Source organism: Dipteris shenzhenensis, chromosome 6 (genome assembly GCF_047967505.1).
Source record: "Dipteris shenzhenensis isolate YYH24624 ecotype China chromosome 6, Dip_SZ_1.0, whole genome shotgun sequence".
Classification (NCBI taxonomy): Eukaryota; Viridiplantae; Streptophyta; class Polypodiopsida; order Gleicheniales; family Dipteridaceae; genus Dipteris; species Dipteris shenzhenensis.
In genome coordinates, this window is record NC_141601.1 from 55,820,805 (window position 1) to 55,848,160 (window position 27,356).

General features: G+C 42.7%; 2 protein-coding genes across 2 annotated transcripts; one reads left to right on the forward strand and one right to left on the reverse strand.

The window, feature by feature from the left end:
* Positions 1 to 293: 293 nt before the first annotated feature.
* On the reverse strand, positions 294 to 1,349 carry LOC147901377 (uncharacterized). The gene has a single exon (XM_087376037.1). The coding sequence runs from the start codon at positions 1,263 to 1,265 to the stop codon at positions 588 to 590; it is 678 nt and encodes a 225-aa protein (XP_087232163.1). The 5' UTR covers positions 1,266 to 1,349; the 3' UTR covers positions 294 to 587.
* A 13,012-nt stretch (positions 1,350 to 14,361) lies between these two features.
* Positions 14,362 to 27,110, forward strand: LOC147901378 (NAD(P)H dehydrogenase (quinone) FQR1-like). Its single transcript, XM_087375489.1, has 4 exons — positions 14,362 to 14,454; positions 17,974 to 18,067; positions 24,841 to 25,103; positions 26,716 to 27,110. The coding sequence occupies exons 1-4, from the start codon at positions 14,432 to 14,434 to the stop codon at positions 26,942 to 26,944; spliced, it is 609 nt and encodes a 202-aa protein (XP_087231615.1). The 5' UTR covers positions 14,362 to 14,431; the 3' UTR covers positions 26,945 to 27,110.
* Positions 27,111 to 27,356: the final 246 nt, after the last annotated feature.

Genomic DNA, 27,356 nt, shown 5'->3' on the forward strand with positions numbered 1-27,356 from the left:
ACAGCCTGCCTCATCAGAGCGTAATCACCCAAAACAGGGGTGTCTCGAGAAGTCAAATCTGTAATCGAAAGGAGTACACCCCTCAACAACACTTTAATAGACGAAGCTCGACCTTCTACTGAATCTTCAAGATTATCTACCAAAGTATATGTTCACAAGGGTGCATAGGACGCATCCTAATCCATAGTGTTTGATTTCAAGCAACAAGTATTAAAATTGACGCAGCCAATTCATTTGAGGCATCATACACGTAACATGTCAACAAAAGAAGAAAAGTGAGCCGACTACAACTCTTTAGAAAACCAAAAAGCACAGAACTATAAAGCTTTAAGCAGTTACATCAGTTTGCATTTCCATCTGTTAGAACAACCATTATTTTCCTCAGATGGCGCACACCACACGCACATTTATCAACTAAGCTTAACAAAAGACTGTCACAAGTCGTCCCAACAGCTGGACCATTACGGCTTGCTGCTGAATGGTTCCTAGTTCGCACATGCACTATCTACATATTATCGATCACAAAACCTATATGGTCAACCACTAAGATGCAAGACCTTACTTCTAATATGATGATATCTCAAACATCATCGGTTCTCAGATCTGTTTCGCAGTCCACTCGCTCCAATCCGGAATTTGTCAGGATCCACTGCGAACTCTGGTTTCTTCAAAGAGAGTATATCACGACCCCCTCCTGTGCCTGTGATCCGGACTGTGATCTCCTGCCCCACCTTGAATAATCGCTCTAGAATAGCCAAACCACCAGTGAAATTCAGGTCTAATGCTGGAAGGTAACCTTCTCTGCCACTGGGCATCGTTACAAAGTAACCCACAGGCATGACGTCCTTGATAATAGCTTGGTAAGTTCCCGGCGAACCCTTCTCGAGCATCTTCTTCGGGTCCATATCAATGTTCTTTGCTTCCTCTTCAGCGTCAGCATTTTCCATTCTGTACGCATTCATGCGCCTCCTCCTCTCCGCTGCGTCCACGTAAGTGCGAGCGAAATGCTTGGCGGGGAACTCAGGCAACCTCTGAGAGAGAACCGCAAAGGACTGAGGAGCAGCTGGGCAAAGGACGTTACCCTTGAGCAAAGCATCGAAATCCTGGCGGACAAATGTGGCAAAGCCTCTCGAAGATAAATTTGCTCTCGCACCGAGGCCGGCAAGGTGAGCAACATTCTCAGTAGCAGGCGAGAATACAGGCTTAGTTGCAGAAGACTGAGAGACGAGGCGCGATGCAGGGCGGAGAAGAGCAGCTTGCTTCATCTTGACTGAAAGCTTGGGAGCAGAAAACACGATGATTCAAGAACTTCAAATTGAACAAGAAAGAAGCCCCTTCTTAAACCCTAGCCCCAGATGCCACTTCTAGAAACATCTCTTCTTTCAGCATAGGGGTTAAGTTTTAACTTTCCTCACCCGCGTTGGTCACAAGATTGGAGGAGACCAAACTTTAGGCACTTAAGCTCATCAAGGGGCTAACTGTAAGAAGAAAGAGTGCAAAAGGGCATGCACAAGAAGCATGTCAGGTGTTGCTGCCAATTGTTGAAGTGACGCCAAGACAAACTAGTAGGCTGCAATCGCACCACAAAACGACATCAAGTATGGACTGTGCAAAATGGTCATGAAAGCATGTTGGAACATTGTTGTTCCCAATGTGCTATATGGCCAAAAGCTTATTATATCAATTGTACTGTTGCAGGACTGAACTCATGCTAAAATGTCCCCATGGCTACAATTAGAGGGTTGGCTTCAAGGAATTCTTGCTCCGCATCATCATCCAACTCCCACCACATATTCACACATTATGCAATTGGTGGGTGATTTTCTTTTTTCAAGATCAGTTTTGGAATCATGTCCAACTTCAGTTTCTTTTTCCCACTAAGGATTGTGATTTTGGAAGCACCCCAACCTTGTTTGACTTTAGCTTCTTTGAACTAGGGTCTCCCCAATGACATTGGGTATGGTATTTCCCCTTCCTCCATTGCAAGAACTACAAAATTGACATGAAACGGTAGCCCTTGTACCAAAATCTACTGGTTTTGAATAATATCCAGTGGTTGTACCTTACATTGTTATGCTATTTTTACCTGAAATGGTGTCGGATCTAAGTTCGTCAGGTCCATCCTGTCATACATGAATTGACAAAATATGAAGAGGGGAGAGGAGAAGAGTGGAGATGAGGAGAGAGGGCACAGCTAGAGAGCACACCACAAATGACTACCTGTACACTAGATTTAGTTGAAAATGTAGAATATATACAAACCCATTTAGGGTTAGGGTTAGGGCATCTAACCCTTTCCTTTACAGCACTCTATAAGTGTTAGTGCTATGCACATGTAATCACATGATGTTGAGCGTGGTCTCTCAACACCTTCCCTCAAGATCAACATCATGAAGTAGGCCTTCCCTTAGGATGAATATTTTGGGGAATTGAAGAAGGACTGAGCATCACATTCCATCACACCCTTGTAATGGGAATGTCCTTCCTCTGCGTCAAACCAAGAGCTTGTCGATGTTTCTCGAAAAGCTCTTTACCGAGTGGTTTGGTAAAGATGTCTGCAACATTCTCTTTGCTATCACAATGTTGCAATGTGATGTCACCAAGTAACACTCTTTCTCTGATGAAGTGCTCTCTGACATAAATGTGGTTTGGTCCTAGAGTGATATACTGAATTCTTGGCCAATGCTTGAGCCAATTGATTATCACAGTATATTGTTGTTGGCTTTGATTCATCAAAGTAGTCTGTTTCTGACGATAGTCTTCTGAGCCATATAGCCTCACATGCACCTGTATAATGAGTGCCTTATATTCTGCTTCAGTCGAAGACAAAGAAACAATTGGCTGTTTGTTTGACAACCATGATATAGCCCCTTGACCAAGGAGAAATGCATATCCCTATGTGGATCTCTTGGTCTCATGATCTTCGGCATTGTCATTGTCACAGTATCCATGCAACCTTGAATGACTTTCTTTGTATTCTAATCCAAACTGTCTTGTACCTCTGATGTATCTCAAGAATCTTTTGACTGCATTCCAGTGAGACTGTTTGGATTTTCCATAAACTGTGCCAGTAAACTTACAACATAACAAATATCTGTATGTGTGATAGTTAGATATATAAGAGATCCGATGAGCTGCATCTGGTACCTGTCATTGATTGTAGGCTTTTCTTAGTCTTTTGTAAGTTTCAAACTCTGTTCCATGGGTGTCGCTGCAATCTTGCAATCTACCATATGAAACTTCTTCAGAAGACTATCAACATATTTGAGCTGACTCATAAAGGTACTGTATGAATCTCTCCAAAACTTAATTCCAAGACAATAGTGCATAAGTCCAAGATCTTTCATATCGAACTCTGTAGATAAGTCTTGTTTCAATTTCTTGATGAAGTTATCCTTGCTTCCGGTCAAGTTCAGAAGTAATGTCTTCCCCTTGAACTTTGTAGTAGAGCGTATGATCTGCATTAGACTTCATGTATCCCAGATTAGCAAAATACTTGTCGATTATGCTATACCAACTTCCGAGTGCTTGCTTTAAGCCATAGAGACTTTTCTTAATATGGCAAACCTGATTCTTCTTTCTTGGTTCAACATAACTTGGTGGTTGTTGCATGTAGACTTCCTCGTCTAGATAACCATTGAGAAAAGTATTCTTGACATCAAGTTGGTACACATTCCATCTGATGAGTGTCGCTAGTGATATCAAGAATTGTATGGAATCCATCTTTGCTACTGGAGCATAAGGCTCGTCATAATCCTGACCATATTGTTGTGCAAATCCTTTTGCAACTAGCCTGGCTTTGTATCTTTGAATGCTTCCATTTGGATTGTACTTCACTTTGTATACCCATTTGTTTTCTATGGCCTTCTTTGCTAGTGGAAGGTCGCATAATTCCCAAGTATTATTCTTGTACAAAGCATCCATTTCTTCATTCATAGCAGTTTGTCATTCTAGCTTGACTGCTGCATCTTCAAAGTACATTGGCTCTTCTGAAGCCATAATGGTAGTCATAAGAGCATAGTTGGTGGTTTCAACTTGAATTGCTTTGCCTTTCTAAGCATATGTCAATCTGGTTGGAGGTTTGCTTTCCCTAGTAGACCTTTTAAGTTGCTATGGTTCTTCTCGGGGTGTTTCTAGCAATTCTTGCTCTTCTTCACATCAACCTTTTCTGTAGATGACTGAGTAATCGGTGCGTCTATCTCCTGTGTATTTGAGGTTTTCCATTATGATTCAGTGAAATTGTTCATAGGGATGATGCCCGTCCCTTGAACTAGATTCAGTGTATTATCTACCATGTAGATGACATTCTTCTGACCTTCTAATGGTTTCATCTCTGTGAACCATTCTTAATGATTTTTTCATATCAGATGATTCACCATTGTCGATGTACCAAGGATCTTGATCTGCTTGGTTGACTTGATAATTGAAATCCTCTTTTGAATTGCAATCAGTGTCAGGTACACTGTATCAATTTTCTACAATGGCGGCTAGTGTCGAATCCACACAGTTGTAAGAATTAGCTAGTAGCTCTGAGAAGAGTTTACTAGAACTAGAACTTTAAAAGAAGCTACTCAAAAGGAACCTCACCAAAACTCATGAACGTCTCCTCTCAAGCTCACTAAAACCTTCTCTCAAGATATTTCTCTCTCTCACGAAGAAAGTGAAAACTATCTCTCTCAATGAAGAACGCTCCCTATCTTTCTCACAAACTCTCGAAGGAGATGATCAAAACTTTCTCACCAAATGAATGGATGGAAATTCTCTCAACGGAAGTGAATGGAAAGAACTCATGCTCAGTCAAGAGAAATCTCAACCTCTCAATCTCACAATCAATCTCTCTCACTCTCACAACAAGGATGGCGCCTCAACGGAAGGCAAAACCATGCTCTAATACCATGACAAAATATGAAGAGGGGAGAGGAGAAGAGTGGAGATGAGGAGAGAGGGCACAGCTAGAGAGCACACCACAAATCACTAACTGTACACTAGATTTAGTTGAAAATGTAGAATATATACAAACCCATTTAGGGTTAGGGTTAGGGCATCTAACCCTTTTCTTTGTAGCACTCTATAAGTGTTAGTGTTATGCACATGTAATCACAGGATGTTGATCGTGGTCTCTCAGCATGAATTGTGGCAAGATATTATCCCTAATCATCCCATCCAGCAAAGTGCTTGGTAATCCCTCGCCAATGCAATGTACTTGCAACTTCAAGACTTTATAATCGACATCCTAGGGTTTTGCTTAAAGAACTGCTGGATTTACCCTTACTTTCAGAACTTCTTTGCTCTGTTTCCTACAAATTTGTTCCTTGTAAGAGATATTGGATTTCATTTTTTTGAAATTCTAGAACAATGGACATCAATTGGTCCAATGTAATTTGAATCTTCACCTTCTTGAAGGTCTGAAACAATTCATCTGATGCATTTTCTTTTGTAGAAAATTGACTTCCAAGTTCAGCCTTTGGGATTCCTTCGAATTCACTATCGATGTTAGAATGATCGCTCTATCGGACTTTTTGTTTTTTTTATTGATGTTATCACTGGTTGCCAAACTGGGTCGGCTATCTCCTTGACCTAAAGTTGTTGCACTACAGACAACTGGAGTTGCTAGTGGTTCAGGTATGTGCAGTTGCCACCCTAGAAATGTTTGTATTGGAATTTTTTTCGGATGGAGTCCAGAGTTCATGCACTATATCCGAGACTAGAATTGGATCCAGATCATCAGTAGTAGTGGAACAAAAGCATAATTCAAAAGCATGTGAAAAATAGATGCATAGAACCTGAAGGGTCAAGGAAGACTTTCTTTAGAAGTTTAATATGGGAATGGTAGAGAAGCGCCAAACAGACAAAATAAGTGTGCATACTCAAGGGAAATTTGGGAAAGAGTTGGTTCAGGTGCTCTGGAATATAAATATGTTTTTGCTTGGGAATACACAGATATGTGGGAGTAGACCCAAAGTTGTGTCCATAAATTTGATTTGAAGAAGGATGTGACCCCTATAGTTCAGCAAAGGTATATGATGAATCAAAACTCTGTGAAACCAGTGAAATGAGACTGACATATTGTTGAAAGTTAGATTTATTATCCGCTGGAGAAGGTGACATGGCTTTCACCTATTGTGATAGGTTCGATAAAGAATGAGAAACTATGCATTTGTGTAGATAACATAAAAGTAAATGCGAATAAGATACTAGAAAAGGTAGGAAGAGGAGTGAGAGCATAGGGTTGGCGCTCCCTTCAAAAGGTGACTTGTATAAAAGGCCAAAAGTCAAACTTTGGTCTTCAATTGTTACTTGCAAGTTTGAGAAATAGAAGCTCTCTTCTTATCCGTGTCTTGTGTTTCTCTTGTCTCTTGCCTTTGTGAGTGCCTCTCATCCCCCTTCCTCCTCTCTTGCCTCTTGCTTCCCATCCCCTCTTCCTCCCCACCCTCCCTCTTCCTCTCCCTTCTCCCCTTCCTTCTTCCCCTTCTTCCCATGAGGATTATATTGCGACAAATCCAGAAGCCATTTGCGTGACACTTATGGCCCATACGTGCTTGCATTGCTCCCACAAGGAGTAGCATGGAGTAGGAGGTTCCGAGTCGGTGGGTTGACACGCGATAGTGAAGGCGGCGAGTTAGAGGGTGGTGATAGAGGCGTGGCTGTAGCCTTAAGTAAGGCTCTGCCTTTATTAAGGCCGTGGCTGCAGGGTGCAGACCGCAGGGTTGACGGGGACGCATCGCGGCAGCTACATGCGGTTCCCAAGCACGGGTCGTGATAGAAACTGCGGCACTGCGTGCCACACGGGCGCCTTGAGCCTTATGCAAGGCCTTCACAAGGCCTTTTCTCAAGGCCTACACAAGGCCTTTACAAGCCACGAGGGGGGGGCATAATTAATGAGGTGTGCGGACTCCCTGAAAGCCCACGATTGGCAGTTTTTTTTCAATGGCAGTTTTTTTTTCAATGAATGTACTGAGCATCTCCTTGCGTGCTGAAGAAGATAGAGATCTAATTTTAACTAAATTTTAGAGGGGAAAAAGAGAATGAAGCCCCCTGGTAACTCCTTTAATGATGACTTCACATCGATATCAGCAGTGACTATTGCAACTTCCACATGGCAGGCTCTCACTGTCAGAGGATCTTGGCTCTGATACCACTTGTCATGCTCTTCAATACAGGGATGCATGTGTGTGTAGATTGATGCATAAATTGAGAAGCATTGGCCCTCCAAATGGGGTGGAAGGAGTGCCCACGTGAGTGTACTTTTGCTATTGACCACTCTAGAATGCTCATGCCATCCACAAACCACATATATGAATGCATAATGCCTCATGCACACATTCCATGCATACGAGAGCTCACAACCTCTCATGCCTCTTGGGATCCATCCCTTGGGCATACCCCATTATTCTACCCTTAGCCTATGACTCTCTTATGTCTACCATTTATTAATGCACCCATGCATTCCTAACCTAGGACCTACATGTGTAAGTGCACCATTTAATAATCAATTAAGATATGTCCAATACATTATCCATATGGCATTCAGCCATTTAAACCTACCTAGCCTACCTTCTAATTAATACATTTCAATCAACCTAGCCTAATACATTCTAGGATATAAAATCGTGTCGTGACACTGGTGAGTTCAATGGCACCACATGTGCACTTCTATGAGGGAGCACCCTCATTTAGTGATAACTTTGAGCCGAGGATGCCAAGTAGTTGTCAGCCAACACAAAATCCTATGGCACAAATGGCCAAGCATATTGCACCAAGGGAGGACACGTTACCCCGAATGTCAACTTTCCAACCCCTGTTATATCCAAGTTGGGAAAGTGGCTTAGAAGGTACCCCCTATTTGGCAACCGCTCCCTATAGATCGGTGCTCAACCCAAGTGTGCCTATGCCCAGGCCATCACTAGTGCAGCTACTGGTGAGACCAAGTCTGCCTTGTATGCCGGTCTCAGGATCTAGTGGGTTAAGAACCACCAATCCCACTTTTGTGTGACCAATGACAGTTAACAAACAATTCACCTCCACTGTAGCACTTATGGGACAGTGCCCTCCCCATCAATAAATCTTGCTACGCCACAAACGGTGCTTATTTACTGATGAAGCCTTGAGGATCCTAGTGAAGGGGGGCAAGGCCACCAAGCTTCACTGGAAGGGATACCAACTCCTCTAGGAGTAAACTAGTCATAATCTCCAAACTCATCACTAAGTTCAAGGCGAAGGAGATCCAGTGTCCCATGTGGAAAGATTTGAGTAGATTCGTGAAACTTTTGGGGAAATTGGAGACCTAGATAAGGGCAATGCTTTTGGGATGAGCCTAGATGGCAAGGCAGGTCAATGGTATAGGGATCTAAACCCTGAGGAGAAAATTATTTAGGAATGCTACAAAGATCATTCATGGAAGGTTTGCCCCATGTGGTCCCAAATGGAGCCAATGAACAAATATGGAGAGGGAGAGGAGAAGAGTGGAGATGAGAAAAGATGGCATACCTAGAGAGCACACCACAAATGACTAGGTGTACACTAGTATTAGTTGAAAATAATGAGCATATACAAAGCCCTTTAGGGTTAGGGTTGGGGTTTCCAGCCCTTGTGCCTTTTAGCGCTCTTTTGTGTTAGTGCTATGCACATATGATCACATGATGTTGAGATGCATCCTCAACACCTTCCTTCAAGATCAACATCATTAGGCCTTCCCTCAAGATGATGATTATGGGGAATGGAAGAAGCACTAAACATTACATTCCATCATAGCCCTTTAAAGGGAATGTCCTTCCTCTGAAGAAAACCTAGAGCTTGTCAGTGTTTCTCAAAAAGCTCTTTTCCCAAGTGGTTTGGTAAAGATATCTGCAACATTCTCTTTGTTGTCACAAGGTTGCAATGTGATGTCACCATGAATCTATCTGTGCAAAGATGAACAAATCATAAAGGTCCTCAGACATGGAAAGCCCACCCGATGACCAGTAATGTATTCGTCGTCGAGTCTGATACTATATAGAGGTCCGCCTTCGCAAATGTGTACCAAAGGCATGCAATGAAAAGGATGAAGGAAAGGACCAAGACAAGCATTAGTATACCCTGCTACTAGAACCCAAGTTCTCACAAAACTTCATGCATGCCCTACCAACCATAGACGTGGTCGAGAAAATAGGGACATGTATGGTGGCCTATGATCCCAATGTGCCTCAACTATAGTCCCCTTAAACATAATTAATATCTTGAGGGCATCAAAGGATGGCCAAGGGGTACGAAAGGTTAAGACGAATCTTGACTGGTTGAGATATGTGGGTGTCGAGACAGTGCGCCAAGAGTTCTCTTCTAATTAGGAAGCCAGATTGGATAGAATCAAAGCCCTCCTAGGATCCCTTAAGGTAGAGGAAGCTCCTCTAGTTGCGGACAAGGCCCCATCGAAAGCTAAAGCTCCCTGGAAAGACAAGACCCCTAAGGCAAAAAATACCAAAACTTCTCCTAAGGAGAAGCAACCTACCCCAAAAGCCTTGGAGGACGATGAAGAAGGGGACGCTGATTTTACCGTGAAATTTTTTGCGGTTTTCCCGTTTGATCGGTTTGGTGCGACTTCTCTTAGTGTTGCATTCAGTATGCATGCGCTAGTCCTACATTGCCCGTTTATAGGAATGTGGTGATTGTTGAGGAGCTGAAGGGGGATAAGGGGACAGCGGGAGGGGAGGAAGCAGCTAGGTGACCGGAGGGGTTAGGTTAGCCATATCCCCAAGCACTCTAAGGCTTATACGGTTAAGGACTGCAAAATACTTCTTATGCAAGCTAAAAGATTAGCAGAGGAAGGGAATCAACATGGTTACGATTGTCCAGCTAAGGTCAAGGAAGTGACCTTGTAATAGAAGGAGAAGACCCTAAAGTGGTCTACATAGTGGACGACCTCACCCCCGAGCAAGAAGAGGCTCTAATTGCACTCTTGCATGAGTATCAAGATTGCTTCGCTTGGAAGTACACTGATATGAAGGGTGAGCCACCCGAGGTCGTACAACATACCATCTCTATGATGGATGATATTAGACCAGTGATGCAGAGACCCTACCTGATGAATCCAAAGGATGCGATGATTGTAAGAGAAGAGATATGAAAGTTAATTGACATCAATTCATTTATGAGATTAAGCATACAGATTGGGTGTCCCCAATCATCATTGTTCTGAAAAAGAACGATAAGATTTGAGGACGCATAGATCTAAAAAAGGTAAATGTTGTGACTCAAAGGACCCATACCTGCCACTGCCCTTCACGGAGCACGTGCTGAAAAGAGTCGCCGCGGAAAGGAGGCTTATAGCTTCCTCGATGGATTCTCTAGATACAAACAAGTATCCATAGTACTAGAGGATCAATGCAAACCACATTTTCGATGGAATGGGGAGTTTATGCTTCCAAGGTGATGCTCTTTGAGTTCACCAATGCTCCTGAAACATTACAGAGACTAATGATCATGGCTTTTAAGAAATATCTGAAGGATTTCCTAGAAGTATTTCTCGATGATCTATGTGTTCATTCCAATTGGGATGACCACCCCTATGACTTGTTTTCGAAAGGTGTCGCCTCTATCGGATCTCCCTCAACCCACTCAAATGCCAATTATGGGTTAAGTACGAGGTTATACTCGGACATGTTGTGTCCAAGAATGGAATCTCCATGGACCATAATAAAATCAAACTCATCCTAGAGCCTGCCAATGCAAAGGGTGTACAGAGATTTACCGAGCATATGGGCTATTATCCTAGATTTATTTATAAGTATCCCTTTGTATAAGTTGTTGATCATTTTTCATTGGACGGAGAAGTGCCAAATCTCCTATGAAACTCTCAAACTCATTCTAGATTCAGCCCTGATCTTGTGACCACCAAACTGGGATTAGATATTCCATGTTCATATTGATGCCTCTAAGTTCGCAATAGAGTGGATGTTGGTGCAACCAGGCGAGTATAATCTAGATTATCTGATTTATTTTGCAAGCTACCAACTTAATGATGCAAAAATGAACTATACAATGATTGAGAGTGTTATAACAAATTAAAATTAAACATGATCACAAAAAGAAAAAGAAAAATATGGAAAAATAAAAATATGGGAATAGATTCGTATCTCCTTTGTCCTTCCAAATCTTTGCTTGCTTGGTTGAGCCCCAATCAACTTTCTTTTGCTTCCCGTTCAATTGTTGGTCTAATAGGTTCAAAGGAGATTCCTTGCAGAGCCTCTCTTTCATAGTGACCTCATCATATGCAACTTAAGTAAAGCAATTAAGTTTAAAGAAAGAAGAAGGATGAAAGATGTATCTAGAGATGCCTTGGTCATCTCGTCACACAACACTTGTATGCTTGATAGTGTCTACTAAATTGACAAGAGAAATTGCCGATTGTTGTTGAAGCAATAGCATGCATGTAGTCCATCTATTTGTTCTTGTTTCATCCACAACTCTCGATTCTTGATTTGGTCCTATTGCTTTCTTCCAAATTAAATAGTTGCGGTCTTTCCCTTAGGAGAGTGGCATCCCTGTTGCGATTTTCATATGACTTCCATTCTTGAAATCACATGATGCTACTATTCCTTCAAATATCATTCATTCCCTAAGCAAATGAATCTTTTCTATCATCATGCCCTAAGATTAAGTCATCTCTAGTTGTGGCTGTTCATGTTTCTATCTAAAGACTGCTTCTACCAATTTGTTTAACAGTAAGCAGTGAAAAGAAACAATCATAAATTTCTTACCTCAAGTTGGAATATAGTGATCCAACCACTCAAAAGAACCAGTGCATATCCTTTGAACAAGCTATTAGGGGCCATTTTTGTCAATTGCAACTGTAGTGTCAATTTTTAGAAGCATCTTTGATAACTTTTGCATACGAACTCAAAACCTAGCAATCAAGTAGTCGAAACGATAAGAAAAAACACCTTGAGAACAACTGTGTCATCAGATTGGAGAAAATCATGTCGGTTGACTCCCACAGTTAGGCTAGAGCGTAGTCATGGCTCTGATACCATTGTTACGACAATTAAAATTAAACATGATCACAAATTAAATTTAAACATGATCACAAATTAGAATTAAACATGATCACAAATTCATGATAGAAACCAAGAACAAGGAAACAAGTGGATGAGAGAAGAGAAAGACAGAGCGACATTGCATGGGGTCCAATCTGCCCCCCTAGATGGTAGCCCTTGCATCCCATCTAGAGTATTTATAATTGTAATTCCAAAAAGCAAAGAGCCAATAATAGCACATTCAAAAGTATCCCTTGTCCAACGGGATTAAAATATCACAAGGCTTAATATGTCCTCATCCACAATTAATAATATTTATTTGCCCACGGCTTAATATTCATTACTTTACAATATGGCCCATGGCCTTTGGCAACCATTCAATACTTTGATCAATCCAAATCACCTTCACCATCTTCGTTCCTCATTATCCAACTCACATGCTTATTCTTCTAGAGTTTGATTTCACTGTAGCTGTACATAAGGGTCGCACCCACTTTATGGCTAACCACATGTCCCTTATTCCCAATGGAGAACCGATGATTGGAGTGTATTTTGTTCTTCCAGATACCCCGCTATTCCTTGTAGATCTTATTCCAAAATGGGCCTTGGAGATCGAACACTTTTTGGCCAATGGGTTCCCCGAAAACAAGGCCCTCAACAAGGATTGGGCCAGAAAAAGCATTAAGGACGCAACACCATACCAACTGATAGTCGCCAACTTTATCGAATGGGGAATGATGGTATAATACGCTGTTGTGTCTGTGAGAACGAATTTGCAAAGTTGTTGGACAAAGCCCATTTGGGCATCGCAGGGGGTCATTTTGAATAAGGACCTACAAGAAGGAGACCTTGTGTTATTATATAGCGTGAGGAATATGAAACATAAGTTGAAATATCGTGGTATGGGTCCATACCGAGTTGTGGAAATCATGCCACAAGGCTTAATGGCGTTGAGATGGATGGTTACATCAACGGTAGTAAGCTCAAACACTATTATGGTGCCCTAACGCTTCAAACGATGCAAGCCATCCATCGGGAAAAAGAGCTAAAGACAGAAGTCACTCGCATGAAGCGGCAAAGCGATAGACACATCTCGTACACATTGCAAAAGCTCCACATACTCTTGCATCTCAAAATAGTCTTACTAGCGCTGCATCTTCTTTTCCCTAATCTCACACACATCTAGAATACTTCCTCAAATACTCTTATTAGCACTACATCTCTTCTTTTCCCTACACATACTTCTGCAGCAATAGGATCACTAGACATGGATAAAAGAAAGCGTGAAAATGACTAAATTGAATCTTTTTGCCTTAGAGTATCTCTTAGAGGATTAGCTTATATGATAATCGATGTTTAATGCACTAACAGTTATACAAAACGTTTGCATATATAGCATGTTGGTTGAAAGAACACGATCACATGCATATAAATTTAAACTTTGATGTTTGACTTATTAAAGGTTATCCAAAATGTATGCATCTAGAGCATATTGGAAGAACACAATCATTACATGCACATAAATCATAGACTCATGAGAATGTTTTAAAGAAAGAATATAAAGTTTCATTTCGTATCTTCAAGTATTTTTGAGATGATTGCTGACATATCTAAGGTCCATAAGAAATTCCATTCTGATATAGGAAAGTTTCTATTAAACCCATCTTGACCATATATCCTTTATCCATGGCATGCACGTGCCTTCTTGCTTATTTTGAAGATGTGTGACACTAAGAGCCCATTCACGCGGAAGCCACAATTGCAAACCACTCTTATTGGATGGTGCTCATGCATGCCAATTGGGGAAAGAAGCCCTACTAGTGCACGCATTCGAAATTGGTTTTTCTGTGGGCCCCTACTCAAGAGCAAGGGCTCGTGGGGTAACCAGCCCCTGCACCATCTAGAGCGAGTTGCTAGGCTTCATTCTAACACTTTGCCACTCATTGCTCCACTACCCGCTCGCCTTCCTGCATTGCTATCTGCTGCTGCTGCTGCAGTAGCAGCAACCGGCGGCCCTCCTAAAAAAACCAAGTTGTGCAAGAGTGCAATTTCCGAAAACCCGAGGGTCCACGAGAGGCAACGAGGTTGCAAGCCGGGCGCTTTTGGGTAAACAAGCTGTGAGTGGTGGAGGGTCCACCAACTTGATTTTGATGGAGACCGGGGTTACCGAGGACACAACAAAATTATCGTTATCCAATTGGATGTGCTAATGACAAATGGCAGCACAAAGTTAACGCAACTTTGCGGATCGCCAATTTGTTTCACAGAACAACAATCCCAACTCAACTCATCTGTGAAAGAATTCAAGACAACTTATTTGTTTCTCGATTGATTGAGCCTTCGAAGGATTCAATAGGCAATCGGACAATCACAACAACGACTGCTTTGCTTTGGCATCCGTCGTGCCAGAGGAAGACAAGAAGATGACCACCAAAGTCTATGTTATGTGAGCTTCCCATCATCTCTTCCTCTAACATGAACGTGTTGCAGTAAAGAACAGGACGACTGTTTTCGACGTGCATCGAGAGGAAAATATATAGCCGTCGTTTGAGACAAATCATTAAGTTTGTTTTTCAACTGCTCTTGTTTACCCACCCGCCACCCCCCCGTAGTCCTAACGAGGTTCCCGGAAATTCCTAATTTAAATCATCTTTGCTTGGAGATGATAAATTCGGATCTGGTGGATTGCAGCAAAAAGTACAGGAGCTGGCAAGAGTTGGACGTATTTAAGAGAATTCATAGGATTTGTACGGAGTACATTACACACGGTACGATCTTGGCAAAGCTATTCAACGAGGCGACTTGTTGTGACATTGTGACTCACCAAGCAGTCACACCTGAATCAGGATGAGAAGTGCCTTCTTTCCACCTTTGGTCAAGCGATTTTAGCTACGGCAAGTCTTGGTTCTTTAGCGGATGACTTCCGTACGAAGCCTTTCGAGGATTTAAAAAAAAACTCCAGCACGTCCTTGACGACTCATTTTCAACCCCCGCTTTTGGCTGAGTTTTTGTACTCGGTTCAGTATCTTGTGGGCATATCTACTCCTAGGTTTCACAGAGTCTTGGATATTATTTTGCAATTACTCAAGAAGAACATCGTACACATTAATAAAGAAACATACCAAAGGTAACCTCTGGTTGGTTGTTGCTCAGAGGTAGAAGCAATATGCAGCATATATACTTAGAGGTAGAAGTAATATGCAGTAAATATGCTCAGAGGTAGAAGCAATATGCAGTACAGGTGGGCTTTCATAACGTATCTGTGCGCCAGGCGGAGCTATTATGCTGAAAGTGCCAAAAGAGAATGTTAGTACTGGTAATACCTAGGTTGACTAGAACGGAAGGTTGGTCAGAGAGGATAACAGAGAGTCAGATTTGACTACTTTGAGCCTGTCTAGAATAAAAAGGTTGGTCAGAGAGGGTTATACGGGGTACTTGAGAGAGAGATTTGACTACGTTAAGGCCAAGCTAGTTTCCTCAGTTACCTTCCTCTCTGTGGTTATAATGATGTGGAGAACTGTGTCTGGGAGCTTGTGCGGTTTGGCCATTGCTGTGTTGCCAGCAAGGTGTCGTCCAGCTGGCGTGTCACTTCTCCCGAACTGAGTGTTCTTGTTTGGAGAACTTATGTTCTGCCCTTTGGTCCCTTCTTCTTCAGGCTGTGTATATGAGCTTTAAAAGTGTTGAAAAAGGTTGATCTAGCATGGGGATTTATGTGGATGTAAAGCACAACTAGTATTCCATGTGAGTCAACTGAACTGCTGGTCACACTCAGGTGGTTATGGTCTGGTGAAGCTGTAAAAGGGAGCAAGTGTACTATGAACGAATAGGGTAAAAGGATTAGAGGGATCGATTGATTCTTGAGATTTTGGAAAAGTAGGGATTAACTTTAAGTGCCTCTTCGGATCCTTTAAGGGATTATGCCAAGCAGTGTTTTATAGTGTGTATCAGGATTAGGGAAGCGCATGAATGGTAAAATCATGTATTGGCCAAGCTGCATTTGGTTAGATTGTGAAATGAGAATTTGTCAGTTGTTCTTCATTAGTAATTTGAGCGATTATCAATTGATAAGCAATGTTCAATAGGCAGGTTATCAAAATTGAAATGACCCCCTGAAATAAAGGATTTTGTTGGGCAAATTTAAGTGAATTTGAGTCATTGGAAGATTAGAAATTACTACCCAAGTTAGAGAGTTCTCAAGTGACTGGTGTTATTGATGAATTGAAGAGCTACTGAGGAAGAATTGGGCTTATTGCCACGTATAGCAAGCGTTTGGCCTGAAAGGTCCACTTTATCCTTTTGTGTCCAAGCTGTCAATCAAGGAGAATTTCATGAGACCAAGAACCAAGTTAGGGCATTATGTGAGCGGGCATTTGTCAATTCTTTGAACGCTTCAAGAGATTTTTAAGAGCTCTGACGGAAGTTCTCGGAAGTGGAGCTTGAAGGCAAGGACTTTGCTGAAGGACGCCCTTGATTCATCGCTCGGAGGAATTAGCTTCGGTGTCTCAAGGCTTCTACCCAGGCGGGAGCTTAGGTTCAGGCAGGTGTCTGAAGGATTGTACCCAGGCGGGAGGCTCAGGTTTAGATAAGTGTACGACACTCTAAACTCTTTGTCTTTTAGTTCATTATCATGGCCAATAGATATCAGATCCCAAATTTTGGTGAGACAGGCAAGCTCGAGGGACCAATTACCCGTTGTGGAAAATGAAGGTATGGAGCCACTTAGTGCTGAGGGAGTCGTGGGGGATTGCGACAGGGACAAAGCTGTTGCCTCAGGCCACCGTAACTACTCCAGCCACATCAACCTTGGTGGTGACAACGCGAGTGGACCCTGGATTAGTGAGAGCATGGCAGATCGGGGATGCGGAAGCCTTGGCTATCATTGTGGGTACAACGGCGGATATGGTGTTGCCTCATATTCAAATGGCGAACTCTTCTTTCGAGGCTTGGATGAGATTGAGGGATATGTATGAGCTCAACAATGAGGTGAGAATCTTGGACCTTGAGACGGAGCTGTACAGCATGAGGATGGATGAAGGGGCATCGGTACAGGAAGAGCACTCAGCACGCAGTCCTTTGGCAGCACATACAGTCCCCATAGCTTCTCCAGTGACCCTCCTCTCATGGGGTCAGTTTCCCCTACCACACAACCTCGGTCATTGTCAGTTTCCCTCAGCCTCTACAGCACAACCTCAGTCATGGACAGTTTCATAGCCTCACCCTAGCCCTTCAGTGGGGACTCAAATCCATGCCCTCTTCAATGAGGGAAATTAATAGTTGTACAGGGGGGTATTACTAGATATTGTAGGGTTCCAACATAAAGAATTAAGTGAGTAGTTAGCATAACCCTGATGCGATGTCAGCAATGTCCACAGTTCTCTCTCTCTCTTTCTCTTCACCCTTGCTCATTACGGGTGCAAACAAGCATATCTTGATCAAGGGCAGTTGCTTACTTCACACTATCAATCATAAAATGGTTTGTGTGCGCCCTCGTTCTCTAGTGCCTTTCTTGATGTAGCAAACATGAATTCTCAAAATTTCATTATGAACTAGGCAAGAAGATTCAAGTTAATATTTCAAGTTTCGCTTAATCATCTATTATTAGCCTTTGATAGGAAGGATTTAGTAACACCAAGCTCTCAGGGAACCAACATAAGGTCTTTTGATTGATGAATTTCAAGTTTAACTTAACCTTCTACCATCGACCTTTGATAGAATAGTTGCATTGAGCTCAAGGATTGAATAATCTCAAGTTCTTAGGGGAGCAAGGTAAGGTCTTTTGATTAATGAATGGGCTTACGGTGGTCTCATGATGCAGTCTTTTAATTTTTTGGACAAACGATGATTTCATGATCAACCCTGGTTGTGCGCTTTATCGTGTTACAAATCACATGGAAGTATTGTGCTTTAAGAAAGTTCAACTTTGTGGATGTGTACGGTTGCTTAATTATTGTAGCTGGGTTTGCAGATATTACTCCATGTACGGACATGTTGAGAAGCTAGCTGAAGAGATCGCAAATGGAGCCAATTCTGTAGAGGGAGTGGAGGCTACTCTTTGGCAGGTTTGCTTATAAAAACCATTTGCAAAGATTTCCAAAATTTTCTCTCATAGTGAGTGACACATACATTTGTCCAGATATACATAAATGCAAATTTTACAACCATGAAACAAGTTCTTTCTTCAGGATTGATACATTGCTGAATGAACATTCAGTTCTTTATCAACTCTATGAAAAAAGACCATCTCAATAGGCTCTCCATGTTATACCAAGATCTTCTTGTGCAATGTTGGTCTTGTAATTGTTGAACATCTTACCTCGGGCCTTCAAATATTATTGATCACAAAAATGGGGCACACAGAGGTGACATAAGGATAGTCTCTACGTTAAGGAACATCAACATCCCTATCTGGGCCAGGGATGATCTCTCTTCCCCTGGAGTATGTATCAATGAATGTGGACAGCTCATTGATGTAGAGGCTTAACAAGGATTGTGATAAAAGGGAAATCTTGTTTGATCCGTATGCTCCTAACGATCCCCTTTGTCCATCATGCTGCCATATGAACTCATCACAAGACTCTCATAAATTATCAGATGCTTTCTTGAAATTGTTGGAGTTTACATGGTCACCTTACCCATCTATGAGCCTCTAAATGAGGAGAGCATGGGGGAGGTGTACCAGCAGATAATTGGAGAGGCAGGCCTGCCATATGGGCAGCATGTAGGCTACCTGTGGGCAGCATAGGGACAAGACATGTGACTAAGAAAGACAGAAAGGGCTGCACAGAACAAGACCAAAACGGAGCTAGAAAACAGGTTGAATTTGTACCTAACAGAAGTGACTGGGAAGCCACGCGACAGTCAGGAGCATCAGGAAGAGGCAGCTGTTTGAAGCTGGTCCAGGTTAGAGAAGTGCAGATCCACATAGGCCGGAGCAGATCTGCTACCGTCAAGGGTCTGCCAACACAGCAGCAAGGGAAGACGGAATCAAGGGAGACTTGTGCCTCATCGTTGGGATGCCTTCACAGCAAGGAGGTGCACTGCCTTACAATAGGCTGTCCAAGGGAGCAGCAGGAAGCGTGATTGTAGGGTACCACTATGAGGCCTCTTGGAGAGCAACGCAAGCTGAGGCTTTAGGAGGTTCCATGAGAAGGTAGGAGAACAGTTTTGGGGAGCCACTAGGGTCCACATCTAGTCAGCACTTTGCTGCTATAGGCTAGTACATTGTGCTCATTTTTTGTATGTGATTTGGTGTACATTGGACAAATATATATTGCTGTTTCTACATCTCTCTCCAGCACAGATCATTCACATCTACACATCATGAAAAGAAGTGAGACTTGAGTTGGCACGGTGTGACTCCATACCTAGCCTTCTGTGTCTCCATCACCACGCCAGTCACATGGAGAGCCCCCTCCACGCCTACTTGTGTACGGGTCCACTTTGACCGGACCCTTGACCCCGTCTACGTGAGTCATTTGGAGCTCCTAGGTTTACTACTTGGTGACGAGGTAGACCTCACCCATGCATTAGACACCCTCGCCACAATGGTCATGGATGCAGCCATCAGATATTTTCCTACGACTCGATGTGGACTGTAAGAAATCCTAGATTTACTATATTTAGAAATGTACTAAGGAACAGAAAGGAGACTGAAATAGCAGAGAACAAGGAATATTTGTATTGCTTGCAGATAATGAACTGATGTAGAAAATATCACGGTAAATTCTGAAAATACTGCTGTAAAATGTCAGGGTACTGCTGTAAGTCTTCATCAGATTGCCAAGTAGCATCGGAGTCGTCCAGATCTCGCCAAAGAACAAGGAATTCCGTGATAAGTTGATGTCGAGTCTCTCGCTGTCGATGGTCCAGAATACGCTCAGGAATAAGGAGAACATAATCGTCTTCGATTTCTGGGACATAATCACCTGCAGGAGGAACTACTTCATCGCCTGGAATGTACGTCTTTAGCCAAGAAATATGAAATGTCGGATGGATTTTACCCCATGATGGTGGTAATTCCAATTTGTAACTTAAAGGTGAATTTTTCTTGACGATCCGGAAAGGTCCATAGTATCTTGGTCGCAACTTAGGAAACACAGACTTAACTGTCTTATAGCGATGTGTACAAGACAGCTTTTCGCACTCATCTGAGACCAGTAGTATGTTGCAGTGAGTAAGCTTGCAGAGACTTAACCGTCTTAACCTTGTACTCATCTGAGGCCAGTAGTATGTTGCACTGAGTAACCTATAAGTCTTATTGATGCCTGGATGGGCAGCATAAGGAACTACATGATGCTCTTTTAACAAAAGACGTCGAACATCCTTGTCATGTGGTACACAGACGCGATCTTGATAATACAGAAGGTCGTTCGTATAAGAATAGGATGAGAAAATCTTCTGTTCGGAAGTCGAAGGTTGATCTTTTGAAAGAACTTGTACTGCTGTGCCGAAGTCAGAAGCGTCGGTCATGACCTCAAATGGAAGGTTTGGGTCAGCAATAGCCATAACTGGTGTGGTAGTCAGTGCTTGCTTGAGTTGTTGGAAACTATACTCTGTTTCGGGAAGCCACTGAAAAACTGCTGTGCTTTTCAATAATTCGGACATAGGAGCTACGATTTCGGAAAACTGATAGACCTTTGTATGGTAGAAGTTTGCCAATTTGAGAAAAGAGCCGACATCATGAACAGTCTTAGGAGTAGGCCAGTTTCGGATTACTCTTAGGAGTAGGCCAGTTTCGGATTACCTCGACCTTCTTGGGATCCACAGAGATGCCTTGAGCTGAAATAACATGTCCCAAATATTCGAGTTGGGTCTTGAAGAACTCACTCTTCTCAATGTTGATGTAGAGAGAATTTGCGCGGAGAACTTCAAAAACTTGGTGAAGATGTTGTTTGTGCTCATGTAGGGATCGGCTGAAAACGAGGATGTCATCGAGGTAAACGATGACGAACTTATCGAGGAAAGGCCTGAAGATGTTGTTCATTAGTGTCATGAATGTGGCCGGGGCATTGTTTAACCCAAAAGGCATGACCAAACATCCATAGTGTCCATACTTAGTTCGAAAAGCTGTCTTGTACTCATCGCCTTCTCGTATGCGAATTTGATGATAACTTGAACGAAGATTAATCTTTGAGACTTGTGTTGCGTGTAGAAGTTGATCGAAGAGGTCATCGATGCGAGGCAATGGATACTTGTTTTTTATAGTGAGCTTATTGAGGGCTCGGTAGTCGATGCAGAGGTGCATTGACTTATTCTTTTTTTCCACAAGTAGTACAGGAGATCCGAAAGGGCTGCGACTGGGCCGAATGTGACCTTTGTCGAGTAGTTCGGTCACCTGTCTTTGGATTTCTTTATTTTGAGTGTATGAAACCCGATAAGGAGGTTTCGACGGTGGATTACTGCTGGGAATAAGTTCGATTGGGTGATCCACTGGTCGTTGAGGTGGTAACTGCTTTGGCAATTCCTGTGGAAAAATATCCAGGTAGGGCTGGAAAAAAGGTTGGATGAGGTATTCAGGAGGATCCTTTGTTGGTGTCTCCTCTACTGCCGTAACCAATAGAAGTGAAGTCTTTACTTGACGTTTACGAACCTACTTCTTTACTTGTAGGGCAGAGGCAACTGAGGTTGAAGGAGAGTCCCTAGAACCAGTTAGCTCAATAAGTTTTCCATGGTAGACAAACTGGATAGTATGGCTGCGAAAACTGATTGATGGATCATAGTCGTAGAGCCACTGTTGTCGAAGTAGACATCGTACCGAGAAAGAGGCATGATGTCGAAGTTCAACTTGTCCGTATAATGTTGGATGCGAAAAGACAAGTTTTTGATCCTGGTGTTGCATAAGAAGGTAGTTCCATTTACGAGTTCAATCTGATAGTCCATGGGCTAGGACTAGTGGTCAACCAAAGTTTGTCGACCATAGAACTAGCTAGGAAGTTATGAGAGCAGCCACTGTCGATGAGGATAGTGACCGTTGTTCCACGAATCGATCCTTGAACACAAAGTACTTGAGTGGCCAGGGAAGGTTCGGGGTTGCTGGCAAGGCTCAAGTGGATGGTATTTGCCATTCGAACAGCTTTGCCTTTCTTGTCTTGTGCTGGGGTAGCATCTTCTGTTTGGGAAGTGCTAGGTTCCATATTGGAATTTTGCTTTGGTCTCTTGGGACAATCAAACCATCTATGGTCGCCTGTACAGATGGTACAAAGTCCTTTTGTGCTGGAGTTGTTCTTCTTGTCAGTGGCCGCACCTTTATGTTGGGGATGACGGTGATGACTTTGTTAAGAAGAAGAGGCGCGATCCTTGGAGGAGTGCTTCTGTTGGAATCCAGCATATGATTTCTGAGACTTGTGGGGATCTTGAGACTGTCGTTGACCTTGATTACCCGAGTTTTTTCTAAACCTGGTGTTATCTTGAAGGCGAGCACCTTTGGCCATAGTAGAGTTCTGTGTTCTATTAGCACTCTGCTTCCCTGTGTTTTGGAAATCTATTATGCGCTCTGCGTAAGCAATAGCGCCAACTGTGGTGGTGATGTTTGCTTTGAGGACATCAATGCGTAACGAGGGATTTAGGCCTGAGATGAAAGCATGAAGGCGATCATCCTCAGTTAACGCATCAATCTCCAACACCAATGTGGTGAACTGACAGATGTAGGAAGACAGGGAGCCTGTTTGCTCCAACTGTCGGAGTTTTGAATGTGCTTGGAAGTTCGCATTGGCAGGTATGAACTGCTTACGGAGCACGTGTTCAAAACGTTCCCAGGTTAACACACTTTTGCCGTCCTTTAAGCGTCTTTGCTACCATAGGAAAGCTGTATCCTTAAGAAGGGAGGCTGCCAAGGCGATCTTTTTGCCTTCAGTGAGGTCAACAGTATCAAAGTACATGCGCAATTTTGCGAGCTATTGGTCAACTGTTCGGCGATTTCGTTGACCAGTGTAGGCTTCCGGAAGTTTAATGTCAAGTCTTTTAGTTTTGGAAGCCTGGAGTAAACGGTGGAGGGCACAGAGTTCAGTGTTTTCTACCTCTGGTGGGAATGAATCCGGGCATGGAAACTGGCGCTGATCTAGCGCTGGCAGGCTGGCAGGGACTGGCAGGAACCCAGGGCAGCAAACCGGCGAGGGGGGGTCTGCATATGGCGTGGAGACATGGCGGATCCTGTGTGACCAGAATCCGTACGGTCAAGGGAGGCGAGCCTGCTGACAGAAATCCGTACGAGCGTCAAATGGATCGTCCTTTTTTTTTCGTTTGTGGCTGACTGTTGGGTGGTTGCCCAAAATTAATGTGTGGGTTTAATTAACCCGTGGGTAGTCTAGGGTAAGACCTAAGGTATGGGGCTGGGTTTTCCTTTTAGCCCCTCTAGGTACCCTTTTATATAGGGTGCTTGGTGCCAAAAGGTGTGCCTATTCGAAGGGGTGTGACCCTTGGAATAGGTGTACCTTTTCATGAAGGGGTGTGTCCCTGGTTTTAAAAGGGGTGTCCCCACACGAAGAGGGGTCCTTTTTTCCACGATGGGGTGTGTCCCTTGGGTGCGGAGTCAAAACTCTTCATCAAAAGGTGTGTCCGATGGTGGAAAAGGTGCGTCCCTTGGTCTTGGGACAGCCCAAGCACTTGAAAAGACACGATTTTTGTCGTGTCCATTCACATCAACTCGTGATGTGTGGGAGATGGAGAGGCCATTGATGACTTTAGGGAGGGTTGGCGCTAAAAATTTTTACGCTCATTCTCTCCATCTCTTCCATGCACAATGTGCACGGGTATCCTTCTAGCGGAAAGAGGTGTATCAGATAGGCGCTAGAAGGTGGGGGGCATTTCCTACAGGCAGGAGCGAAATTTGCTTTGATACCACTGTAAGAAATCCTAGATTTACTATATTTAGAAATGTGCTAAGGAACAGAAAGGAGACTGAAATAGCAGAGAACAAGGAATATTTGTATTGCTTGAGTGTCTGTAGTGTCTGTAGTGTCATCCATACAGTTGGGCCTCTCTTATATAGAGAGTGAAGAGACACATGAAAAGGTGTGTACTCCAAAGTGTATGAGGTGTGTACCCCTTGTGAAGGGTGTGACCCTTGATGAGAGGGTACATTACAATAGGAGTGTCTCTTCCATAGAATGTCTCTTGTGAAGGATTGTGCCTCATAGGAAGTGTCCCGTCGAAAGGGCATACCCTTCCACAAGTGTCCATTCATCAAACCATCCATAAGTCTAAGATATAGAGAAAGGAATACGTCACAGATCGTGATAGGACGCGTTTCGTGAAGGCCAAAAGTTGGCCAAGTTAGTGGGGGTTAGGATTATTAGTACTTGCAAGATAGAGAGGTCAAAGGGATAAGGAGTACTATATAAGTACGCCCCCCTCATGTGCAAGGTACTTTTGATGCGACATCTAATCCTATCTACTCTCCCTCCTGCTTCCTACTTACAGCCTACAATTTCTCTCCCCCAATCTCTCTCTCTCTCTCTCTCTCTCTCTCTCTCTCTCTCTCTCTCTCTCTCTCACGTGGACTTTAATACATCTCTCTCTCTCTCTCTCTCTCTCTCTCTCTCCCCCTCCCCCCCCCCCCTTCTTCCGACCTCTTCGTCTCTCTCTCCTCCCCCTTCTCCTTCCTGCTCTCCCTCATCATCTCTCCCTTCTTCTCTTCTATCCCCCTTCTCTAATTTGCCCCTACCCCCTTTTCTACAAGAACAGTCAGGTGAAGTTTTTACTCATAATGTTTGTATTTATCTAACACCTTCTGTCACTAAAAAGGAATGAATTACGCTATTGTAATGTTATTTTGCCTTACTTAGTTATTAAGAAAATGATTAATGTGAGCTAACACTAGCTGTTCAAACTCCAGGTTCCAGAGACACTTTCTGAGGAGGTATTCCAAAAACTGAATGCGTTTGCCAAGTCAGATGTGCCTGTTATACAACCAGAACAACTTGTGGAAGCAGATGGATTTATTTTTGGATTTCCTTCTCGCTTTGGAATAATGGCAGCCCAGTGCAAAGCTTTCTTTGATTCAACAGAGGGCCTTTGGCAGGCTCAGCGACTGGCAGGCAAGCCTGCTGGCATCTTTTATAGTACAGGCTGTCAGGGTGGCGGCCAAGAGTTAACCGCGTGAGTGGATTTCTAGATCCTTTCTATAAATGGTCGTTAAATTGCATATCTTTGGTCTTGATGGCATACATTTCTCCCTTTTACATTTTTTTGTTACAGTTAGAAGTTGCCTTATTTGTGTTGCTTTTTGCCAAGTTAACTGGTTATGTAGATGTAAAATGATGATGTTACTCCAGGTTGTAAAGATTTGTTTGAGAGATCCATCCCATCATTGTAGAAGTGATGTTCCCTTCAAGAGTTGTCTGAAATTGACAAGGATAATGAGACCTTTTGCACAAAAAGAAGCTCTTTATCCATGTGCATGTATTCTTCTTATGCTAGAAGAACAAATCTGAAGGGCTGAAGCACTTGTCTAGAATTCAGTGCTGCAGAAAGAGGAGAACATTCTCCTTGTTCTCTTCGTGCTTAAATCTTAAACTAGGAAACTCCTTTTTAACTACTACATCTAAGAAATGGTGACTGAAATTTTGTACTTTACTTAAAGTTGTGACTGTTACTTCCTTCTTTCGAAATTTACATTGCCTAGACAATGCTTAAAGTTTGAGTTCCAAGTGCAAATGATTGGCTTGTGCAATTTCTGGTTTGTGTCCCTTACTTGTTGCAGTCACCGATTCTTATTAGGCCCATTGTTTCTGCTCTACTAGCTCTGTGGATTTGTTTGGAGCTTACATTTAGGTTGGAAATTGCTTGTGCAATTTCTGGTTTGTGTTCCTTACTTGTTGCAGTCACCGATACCGATTTCTTATTAGGTCCATTGTTTCGGCTCTACTTAGTACTAGTTCTGTGGATTTGTTTGGAGCTTACATTTAGGTCTTTTTAGAACTAGTTCCATGCTTTTTAATTCTCCACTTAGCCTTTGACTGACGCTTGGATATGCTGATGGAAATCTACTTGAAAGCATCCGCCATATTTTTTTCAGAAAAGGGGCCCTTAAGCATACCCAATTATGTGAAACTCATTCTTCCTTATGCTGCAGTTGACTGCAGGATATTGGTAGGCTGGTAGTAAAGGGATAGTCAACAAAGAAAGAAGCAGACACCTTCACTGCTTCATAAGTTCAATAATTAGGCTTGAGAGTGAGTATTGGATTTTCTACCCAAGAGATATTCGTCCATCAATGATAGGAATGACATTAGTGGAAGACGTGCCAGTATTTTGGTATACATGCTGCATCATATCTACCCCATAAAAGTCTAATGTAAAGTATCGAACTACGGAGACACAGGTTGCCAAGGCACCACTTCAACCCCTCCACTCTACTCCTGTAATAGCAGAGATCACACAGCCTTTGAAAATTGTTGAAATAGCATTTGTGACCTCTCTCAATAGTCCCTCTTGACCCGACAGAGAACTCACAAGAGGTATGATAATTTTGTATTCCAAGTCTGAAATTTTTTGAAGTCTGCCGTGGACAATTATTTGTGAGCTCGCGCGTGTTTTCTGCTTCCTCTTTGTAGCAGATTCCACAAACTTTATTTAGAAAATATATACCATTAAAAAAATTTCAGCATAAGATTTGAGAGGAAACATCATTTTATTCAGGAAATAGTTAATTTTGAGGCCTCTATTCTTTTAAGCTTATTCTTATCATGAACAATTTTTCTCCTGACAGATGGACAGCCATTACACAACTTGCTTATCATGGTATGATCTACGTGCCTCTTGGATATACATTTGGTCCAGGTATGTCTGAGATAGAGCAATTGAAGGGTGGTTCCCCCTATGGCGCTGGAACATATGCAGGTGATGATGGCAATCGGCAGCCAACCAAGCTAGAGATGGACCAAGCATTTTACCATGGCACGTACGTTGCTGGTATTATCAAGAAGCTTAAGGGATAATTGGTGATCATCAAGCATTTGTTCTTCTTGATTAATGTACATAACTAGTCTCTATCAGGCAAAGCAGTTATGCCATATGATTTTCCTCTCCAAAAGCTGAGCTCTCATCTTTGAACTCTCTGAAATTCCTCGTATATAATAGAGCGTACATTAATAATCTTTAAACATCTCCCTGTTCCGGTTTTCCTTTTAAGTTTCTCTGACTGTCTTTTTTCTTGTTGGTATTGATTATTGACTTTTGGCTAATCTGCACTTCAGAGCATTGCTTTAACTAGTTTATTGGGCCTTAAAGGGAGGATCTCTATAAAAACTGTATAGTTAAGCAGCTAGGATGAACAGTAAAGTAGGTAATCAATGCTTCTGTTTTTAAGAGTAGTACACTATTCTCACACGGTGGTTTGTTTCAATGATG